This window comes from Phyllopteryx taeniolatus, chromosome 3 (assembly GCF_024500385.1).
Source record: "Phyllopteryx taeniolatus isolate TA_2022b chromosome 3, UOR_Ptae_1.2, whole genome shotgun sequence".
NCBI classification, from domain to species: domain Eukaryota; kingdom Metazoa; phylum Chordata; class Actinopteri; order Syngnathiformes; family Syngnathidae; genus Phyllopteryx; species Phyllopteryx taeniolatus.
Window position 1 is genome coordinate 1,536,429 of NC_084504.1, and position 9,532 is coordinate 1,545,960.

The 9,532-nt window shown below is 43.4% G+C and overlaps 1 protein-coding gene and 1 long non-coding RNA gene across 2 annotated transcripts; one reads left to right on the top strand and one right to left on the bottom strand.

Annotated features, from left to right (window-relative positions):
* Nucleotides 1-404: 404 nt before the first annotated feature.
* Nucleotides 405-8,666, bottom strand: LOC133474585 (uncharacterized). The gene is made up of 2 exons (XR_009787568.1): nucleotides 4,887-8,666; nucleotides 405-761 (listed from the first exon to the last, which is right to left on the bottom strand). It is a non-coding gene; the product is annotated as an uncharacterized LOC133474585 (long non-coding RNA).
* Nucleotides 1,476-4,098, top strand: LOC133474584 (tubulin beta-1 chain). Its single transcript, XM_061766360.1, has 4 exons — nucleotides 1,476-1,628; nucleotides 2,507-2,615; nucleotides 2,731-2,841; nucleotides 2,918-4,098. Exons 1-4 carry the CDS (start codon nucleotides 1,572-1,574, stop codon nucleotides 3,976-3,978), a joined length of 1,338 nt encoding a protein of 445 aa, XP_061622344.1. The 5' UTR covers nucleotides 1,476-1,571; the 3' UTR covers nucleotides 3,979-4,098.
* Nucleotides 8,667-9,532: the final 866 nt, after the last annotated feature.

Here is a 9,532-nt window from a genome sequence, read left to right on the forward strand (position 1 = left end):
ACTCCTCTGAATACTATTTTCAACGTCCTTCAATTTCCATAGATTTCTCCTAGTAAGACCAAGTGTGCGACAGAATTTGAATATCGCATTAAAGTTGCATTAAAAAATTACCTGTGGATGTTGTATAGTTGGCGGTACGGTTAAGAGCGTCTGCCTCACAGTTCTGAGGAATGAGGTTCAATCCCTGGCCCTGCCTCTGTGGAGTTTGCATGTTCTCCCCGTGCCTGCATGGGTTTTCTCCGGGCACTCCGGCATGGTAGGTTAATTGACAACTCTAAATTGCCCATAGGTGTGAATGTGAGTGCAAATGGTTGTTTGTTTATATGTGCTCTGCAATTGGCTGGCAACCAGTTCAACTTATATGACAGGTGGTGTGTGTGTAAAAAACCACCCTCAAACCATGCTGAAAGAATATGATTTTTATTTTTTTTTAATATGTATACAGGATATATGTATTGTGTCGCGGCACGGTGGGCGACTGGTTAGCACATCCGCCTCACAGTTCTGAGGACTGGGGTTCAAATCCAGGCCCAGCTGGTGTGGAGTTTGCATTTTTCTCCCTGTGCCTGGGTGGGTTTTCTCCAGGCAGTCCAGTTTCCTCCAACATCCCAAAAACATCAGTGGTAGGTTGGTTGAAGATTCTAAATTGCCGTTAGGTGTGAATGTGAGTGTGGGTGGTTGTTTGTTTATATGTGCCCTGCGATTGGCTGGTGTCCTCTCGCCCAAAGATAGCTGGGATAGGGTCCAGCACGCCCGCGACCCTTGCGAGGATAAGCGGAACGGAAGATGAATGAATGAATGAATGTACTGTTAATCAATCACAGTTAATTATTTCAAGTGAACGCTTCACAACAGATCAGTCAATGAAAATGCGGTAAAATGCACTTAATGCTTAAAGCACTACAGAAAGCATAAAAAGCTCTTGTAATGCAGCAGGTTCTTCCTGCCCATGTGGAAAGATTCATCGTCATGGCGACAACAACCAGAGAGAAAATGTACTCCCATCCCCCCTCAGTCCTTGGAAACATGAGCATAGCAACTGTACCAAAAGTAAAAGTAAAATGTTCTCTCATCCAATCAAATTAACCATTTCAAATGTAATCTAGATAGTAACATTGTTTAACCAAAGTACTGTTTAATATTCTTTCCTCCAGACATGTTGCATTTAGGTCAGCTGTTTCCACTTTTGTTTTTTCCCTAAAGTAATTTAAATGAGTTTCTTTTTAAAATGATACGATATCAATCAGACTTCGCGAGCAACGATTCCAATGTCTTTTCTTCAATTTCGCCATCTCATCATGGATGAAGTCGCCTGACTTCTCCACGCAGGCTGGTCAAACCTGGAAAGGAATGGTTGCTAGAGATCTGACCAATGGCGTAAAGCCTAGGTTAAATTCCATTGGTTGCGCGTCTTGTCGGTATAGGTTTCGTTCGGGATTGTCCAATAATCCGTCGTGTGGAGGTCGAGAGGGCGGGTCAAAATCATATAAGTACGGATGTTCCGCCATTGTGCGCGCACTTTCAGCAAGCCAAAGACCGTGTGAGACGAAGCTGTAACGGCATCTGACAAAATGAGGGAAATTGTGCATCTTCAGGCTGGCCAGTGTGGAAACCAGATTGGTGCTAAGGTTAGTGAACGTTTGCGTTTGGTGAAGGCTCAAAATCGGTTTTTAAAGCACCATTAAAACTGCGGTCCCCCCCCCCCCCCCCCCCCCCCACACTAGTCGTTGCTTTGTGCCTGTTTGTGTCCTAGAAACCACACCCTAGGATTATCAACGTGTCCTATTTACAAGTGTTTCTGTATAACGGTAATTGCAAAATGTCAGGTGTTTTTAAGTTTACTTGTTTATTCAGAATATATTTCGACGGTTTAACATTTTTATTTTTCAATTTTTTCTTTTTTTTTTCTTTTCTTCTTTCTCCCCCCCCCCCCAAAAAAACTTCCAAATCAAACGGTACAATTTTAATACAGTAGTTGCGATTGAGCATTATAAGAATGTAATCACGATGTTAACGTTTTCGCGAATTGTATTACACACGTTGGGTAATACAATGAAAAAATAAATAAATGGGTATCTTTTATGTCTGCTTTTGCTATATTGCGTTTCGATCGATTAATATGATTGAACGACTGGTATATTAATAGTCTTACCGTTTGTGAAATGAACATTTTCCGTTATTTTATTTTTTTTGCCCCCGTCTAAACTCGATGAGGCCTACACCGCATTGCGTCTCGAGCTGAGGCCGGCATTTGCTGGGAGTGGGCCAGACTGGCGGTTAATGACGTCACACAGAGGACCTTTTCAAAATGGGGTCTCAGCCAATAAGGGCTCAGGGTGTGCGCGCTTAATGCTCCATGGCGGGAATTGCACGTTTGAATTTCAAGATGTTTTCACATTTGGTCAACTTAATGGTGTCTTACTGTATATTGTATACTATATATATTATTTTATTTTATTGCATATATAATGTGCTATTAACTGAAAATTGTCCTTTTGGCTCTTAGTTCTGGGAGGTGATCAGTGATGAGCATGGCATTGACCCAACTGGCACATACCATGGTGACAGTGACCTGCAGCTAGACAGGATCAATGTCTACTATAATGAAGCATCAGGTAATGTTTGCCTTTTGTGTGTGTGTGTGTGTGTGTGTGTGTGTGTGTGTGTGTGTGTGTGTGTGTGTGTGTGTGTGTGTGTGTGTGTAATTAAATTTGTGCTGTTTTTTTTTAGGTGGAAAATATGTTCCCCGGGCTGTACTGGTTGACCTGGAGCCAGGCACAATGGACTCTGTGAGGTCTGGACCTTTTGGTCAGGTCTTCAGACCAGACAACTTTGTCTTTGGTAAGTTGTTTTGTGTAATGCTACATTTTGTTTTCATGCAGTTGGTACTGGAGCTCATTCTTAATCTTTCTTATAGGCCAGAGTGGTGCTGGTAACAACTGGGCTAAGGGTCATTACACAGAAGGTGCGGAGCTGGTGGACTCTGTCTTAGATGTGGTGAGGAAGGAGGCAGAGAGCTGTGACTGCCTCCAGGGTTTCCAGCTCACACACTCTCTGGGTGGCGGTACTGGCTCCGGAATGGGCACTCTGCTCATCAGCAAAATCCGTGAAGAATACCCAGACCGCATCATGAACACCTTCAGCGTGGTGCCCTCTCCAAAAGTATCCGACACAGTTGTTGAGCCCTACAACGCAACACTGTCGGTCCACCAGCTGGTAGAGAACACAGACGAGACCTATTGCATTGACAACGAGGCGTTGTACGATATCTGCTTCCGCACACTTAAGCTCACCACTCCCTCCTACGGCGACCTCAACCACCTGGTCTCGGCCACCATGAGCGGCGTCACCACTTGCCTCAGGTTCCCCGGACAGCTCAACGCTGACCTCCGGAAACTGGCCGTCAACATGGTGCCCTTCCCTCGTCTGCACTTCTTCATGCCAGGCTTCGCTCCCCTCACAAGCAGAGGCAGCCAGCAGTACAGGTCCCTTACAGTACCCGAGCTCACTCAGCAAATGTTTGATGCCAAAAACATGATGGCTGCCTGTGACCCACGCCACGGGCGCTACCTGACCGTGGCCGCCATCTTCCGTGGCCGCATGTCCATGAAGGAGGTGGATGAGCAGATGCTCAATGTGCAGAACAAGAACAGCAGCTACTTTGTGGAATGGATCCCCAACAATGTCAAGACCGCAGTGTGTGACATTCCCCCTCGTGGTCTTAAGATGGCCGCCACCTTCATTGGCAACAGCACAGCAATCCAAGAGCTATTCAAGCGCATCTCAGAGCAGTTTACAGCCATGTTCAGGCGCAAAGCTTTCCTCCACTGGTACACTGGCGAGGGCATGGATGAGATGGAGTTCACTGAGGCAGAGAGCAACATGAATGACCTGGTGTCAGAGTACCAGCAGTACCAGGATGCTACTGCTGAGGAGGAGGGAGAATTTGGTGAGGATGAGGAGGAGGAGATGGCCTAATTTTCTTCCTTGGTTTCTGCTCGAAGCTGATTTCCAGTTCCTACTGTTAGTCTCTTCCAGTTTTCTGTGTTCTGTCTGCTGTTGTCAATAATAAAGGTTCTTGTGCATACTTTAAAATTATTTTTGCATGTTGACATTTTACTGAAACTGATTTCCATGTCCCACATTGTCCATAAAATGTGGCTGCAATCAAATTAGTTTTGTTTGTAACATGTAAAATGCCACACTTTAATTCCAGAAGTTTAGTTGTAAATGGTACTACATCCTATCACCAAGGGTCAAGTGATCATTACAACTCTAACAAATGTGTAGCATAGCTTGCAGTGAAAATCCTAGGTTAATGAGTACATTGTATAAACCTACAGTATGACAAAGCTGGGGTATTAGCATTTAGTAGTGCTGGCTGTGGTCACCAGGTGGCAGTGTTGCTAAAAGAAAAAGCCAACTCCTGCAGTACAAAATTAGAAGCTACACGATCACGATGGTGACGGATATAACTGCGTCAGTAATTTCAGGCCAGCCATGCAAATTTGATGGGAAAATTCATTACACTGGGTAGTCACAATTGAGTTAAATGGCACATTCTAGTGATGTTATACACAGGAGCTCTATGGGGAAAAAGCCTTGCAAAAGGTTATGCTCAGTTGTGATTGACACAGGTTATTGACCAGTTCACATCGGTGTTTAACTACGCTGCATCGTACTTGGAAGTCTTTCCAATTCAACTCGTAGTTAAATGAGGCAACCAAAAACACTCAAGACTGTATTGTGCAGTACAGATCTACACCACTGTAAACTAAATCCAATATATGAAAATGTTTTAATAAAACCTGACTGAAAAGAGTCATCTGTAGAATTTTTCAGACAGCTCTTGAATGGAATTAAACATTCATATAGTCTCCACTTACCAGTGCTGTCTCCATCTTCTCTATCATATAGTAACCACTTACGAGCGCTGTCTCCATCTTCTCTATCTAAACTAACTGACAGGATCTATACCACATAGGAGGCTCCTTTGAGCCTTGATCCTTTATTAAATGGACGTGTCATATCAGCTGACCAACCACAACTGTGACACCATAAAAAAGCTCTCTGTGGTTCTACCTTGAAGTATAAACTAAATAATTAGGTTTGTTGTTTTTTAAATCACTCATAAAATCTCGTGAGGAAATATCAAGCCTGGTTGAATTTGGAATGAAAAGAAAAAGAGAAATGTGTTATTGTTGCTTTTCCAATAAACCCAAAGGGTGTATTTCCTTGTGTCCATCTGTTCATTTGTTAGCAAGTTACTTCCTGGATCATAACGGATTCCAAACAGATGGTCAGTGCCATTATCAGTCCAACTTTAGACACTGCACACTATTGTTGTTTTAAACATTTTGCATTACATCATGAGCAGAATTGATTACAGGTGTGTCAAGATCGCAAAGAATGGAATCTGCCATGTAGCATTGATCTTACTGCTTGAGGAGGGTTAATAGTGCAGTTAAGTAAAAATCAAGACAGTGTATTATTGTACCGTAAGGAAACTGATTTATGAGCCTCTTCATCCTTACGCAATGGTGTCACTGTAAGCGTTGCACAGCTAAGTCCCTTCCTATGTGACAAAGTGATGATTTGGAGTCATTATGGCCACAGTATAATTTTCTTGATTAGTTGATGCTTGTGTACAGTTACACTTAAAATAGACCGGTTTAAAATCACTATCTTTGGTAAGTGGTAAAGTCATTTTACACCTTTCAAGGAATGTTTTGCTCATTTGATTGTGTATGAATTTATTTTCTCTGAAACATATCACGTTTTTCAGCAAACAGGAGATCAATGTCAGATTACAAAACAAGGTACGTGAGGGACCAATTCCAATGAAGTTGGGACGTTGTGTTAAACATACTGAAGGCCCTCACACGTGATATACTGATGTCATGATCATACATAGACTTATTTGTGCACTGTTATGTTGTGTAACCTCCATCCATCCATTTTCTGAGCCGCTTCTCCTCACTAGGGTCGCGGGCGTGCTGGAGCCTATCCCAGCTGTCATCGGGCAGGAGGCGGGGTACACCCTGAACTGGTTGCCAGTCAATCGCAGGGCACATAGGAACAAACAACCATTCGCACTCATGCCTACAGGCAATTTAGAGTCTCCAATTCATGCATGTTTTTGGGATGTGGGAGGAAACCGGAGTGCCCGGAGAAAACCCACGCAGGCACGGGGAGAACATGCAAACTCCACACAGGCGGGGCCGGGGATTGAACCCAGGTCCTCAGAACTGTGAGGCTGACGCTCTAACCAGTCGCCCACCGTGCCGCCGTTGTGTAACCTAACCTCAGTATTAAAATGTTCTGATAATCACGTAACTGTGAAAACTACGTCAGCCGCAAAACAGGATGTTTTGTCCCAAGAAGAGATAATGCTGTGACCTTGGATCCATCCTGCTCAAGCTTTAAACACCGCCCTGAACACTGTATATAATCTCGCACTAAACGCTGAGAAAGCGCACATTTGAGCACATTTTGTGCAGCTGCAGCCTTTGCCTGTAGAACATTTGCACCCAGAATATTCTGCAATAAAAGATCTTAAAGAAATTCATTTCCAGTCTCTGATTCGGACTCCAACATTTTCATCATCCGAAATTCAACGAACACGCGAAGGACTGGCGGAGAGATACCATCCTTCAACAATACATAAAAACAGAATACAATGATTTGCAAATCATGTTTGACCTATATTTCATTGAATACACTACAAAGACGAGATATGTAATCTTCAAACTGATCAACCTTATTGTTTTTAGCAAGTAATCATTAACTTAGAATTTTATGGCTGCAACACGTTCCCAAAAAGCTGGGGAAGGGTCATGTTTACCACCTTCACCTTTTCTTTTAACATTCAATAAACGTTTGGGAACTGAGGACACTAATTGTTGAAGCTTTGTAGGTGGAATTCTTTCCCATTCTTGCTTGATGTAGAGTTCCAGCTGTTCAACAGTCCAGGGTCTCCGTTGTCGTATTTTACGCTTCATAATGCGCCACACATTTTCAATGGGAGACAGGTCTGGACTGCAGGCAGGCCAGTCTAGTACCCGCACTCTTTTACTACGAAGCCACGCTGTTGTAGCACGTGCAGAATGTGGTTTGGCATTGTCTTGCTGAAATAAGCAGGGGCATCCATGAAAAGGACGTTGCTTGGATGGCAGTATATGTTTCTCCAAAACGTGTGTGTATCTTTCAGCATTAATGGTGCCTTCACAGATGTGTAAGTTACCCATACCATTGGCACTAACACAGCCCCATACCTTCACAGATGCTGGCTTTTGAACTTTGCGTTCATAACATTCCGGACAATTCCATAACAGTCCGGCTGGTTCTTTTCCTCTTTGGCCCTGAGGACACGACGTCCACAATTTTCAAAAACAATTTGAAATGTGGACTCGTTGGACCACAGAACACTTTTCCACTTTGCTTCAATCCATCTTAGATGAGCTCGAGCACAGAGAAGCGTTTCTGGGTGTTGTTGATAAATGGCTTTTGCTTTCCATAGTAGAGTTTCAAGTTGCACTTACGGATGTAGCGCCGAACTGTATTTACTGACATTGGTTTTCTGAAGTGTTCCTGAGCCCATGTGGTGATGTCGTTTACACATTGATGTCGGTTTTTGATGCAGTGCCGCCTGAGGGATCGAAGGTGACGGGCATTCAATGTTGGTTTTCGGCCTTGCCGCTTACATGCAGTGATTTCTCCAGATTCTCTGAAACTTTTGATGATATTATGGACCGTAGATGATGAAATCCCTAAATTCCTTGCACTTGTACGTTGATGAACATTGGCCTTAAACTGTTCGACTATTTTCTCACGCACTTGTTCACAAACAGGTGAACCTCGCCCCAACTTTGCTTGTGAATGACTGCTCCTTTTATACCCAATAATGGCACCCACCTGTTCCCAAATTAGCCTTAATTGGGCAGCCGTGGCCCAATGGTTAAGCTCATCGCCTGCCACTGTGGGGGACCAAGGTTCAAGACCCCGACTGGACCATCCGCCAACGTCCCCCGGACTCACGGCTGTGGTGTCCTTGAGCGAGACACTGATACCCAGAAATGCTCCTCGGGCGCTTCAGCTGCCTCCTGCTCCAGTGTGTTCCACTAACGTGTATGTGTTCACTGTGATGGGTTAAATGCAGAGAAGAAATTTCATGTGCATGTTCATGACAATAAAATATGATTATTCTTCTCCTTCTGTTCACCTGTGGGATGTTCCAAACAGGTGTTTGATGAGCATTCCTCAACTTTCTCAGTCTTTTTTTGCCACCTGTGCCAGCTTTTTTTGGAACGTGTTGCAGCCATTAAATTCTTATTTGCTAAAAACAATAAAGTTTATCAGTTTGAACATTAAATATATTGTCTTTGTAGTATATTCAATTAAATATAGGTCAAACATGATTTGCAAATCATTTTTTTCTTTTTTTATTGATGTTTAATTGGAATTGGGGTGCGGCACGGTGGCCGACTGGTTAGAGCGTCAGCCTCACAGTTCTGAGGTGCGGGGTTCAATCCCCGTCCCCGCCTGTGTGGAGTTTGCATGTTCTCCCCGTGCCTGCGTGGGTTTTCTCCGGGCACTCTGGTTTCCTCCCACATCCCAAAAAACATGCATTAATTGGAGACTCTAAATTGCCCGTAGGCATGACTGTGAGGGCGAATGGTTGTTAGTTTCTATGTGCCCTGCGATTGGCTGGCAACCAGTTCAGGGTGTACCCCGCCTCCTGCCCGATGACAGCTGGGATAGGCTCCAGCACGCCCGCGACCCTAGTGAGGAGAAGCGGCTCAGAAAATGGATGGATGGATGGAATTGGGGTTGTCCAATCACACAAATACACTTACTTCCTTAAATCCATTCATCCTAATCATTCTCATTTTCTCTACATGAAAATACATGACATGCATAAATAATCTTTTGAACACTGGTATGGTCTATCAAGAGCTCACATGATTCTCATGATGCACTGAATTTGGCAATGCCAAGGGAGAATGTCCCCTTGTGGCAGTTGTCACTTAAGTCCTTGGAGACATAACATCATAGCAACTAAAGTATATTTACACTGGGTTGTAAAACTTTTGTTTCCTTTGATGTAATGCTGAGTTTTTTTATTTACACTGTAAGAGAGGCATTTTATTAAAAATAATCCTTAAGGGTGTATTTTGTAGTGCTGTGTCAAATATTTTGACTCACATCTAGCTATGAGGTAGCCAAATACGTCATGAGTAGACTCATGACTTGGACCATTTCCATAACAATAATAATACCCACAATGAATGTTGGGCGTAATGCATTATAAAAAGTACAGGTATCTGTAATCTCAGTAACATGAGGTCCAACACATTTTCAATTTGTGGTGAGCAGATGACTTTTCCTCAGAGAAGTCCACTTTCTTGAGCATCGGTCATTCCTACATTTCTATACTTCTGACTGTACCATCATTGGTTGGCTTTTTAATGATTAATCATTATACGAAATAGATGTCAATCTATGCAGGACCACTATTGATCAGATGTTACTA

What these genes read in the sequence shown, in the direction of transcription:
- LOC133474584 (XM_061766360.1), top strand. Translation starts at nt 1,572, where the DNA reads ATGAGGGAAATTGTGCATCTTCAGGCTGGCCAGTGTGGAAACCAGATT. An exon ending in GAAACCAGATTGGTGCTAAG is followed by an intron (nt 1,629 to 2,506) that starts GTTAGTGAACGT and finishes TTTGGCTCTTAG; the next exon opens with TTCTGGGAGGTGATCAGTGA. An exon ending in CTACTATAATGAAGCATCAG is followed by an intron (nt 2,616 to 2,730) that starts GTAATGTTTGCC and finishes GTTTTTTTTTAG; the next exon opens with GTGGAAAATATGTTCCCCGG.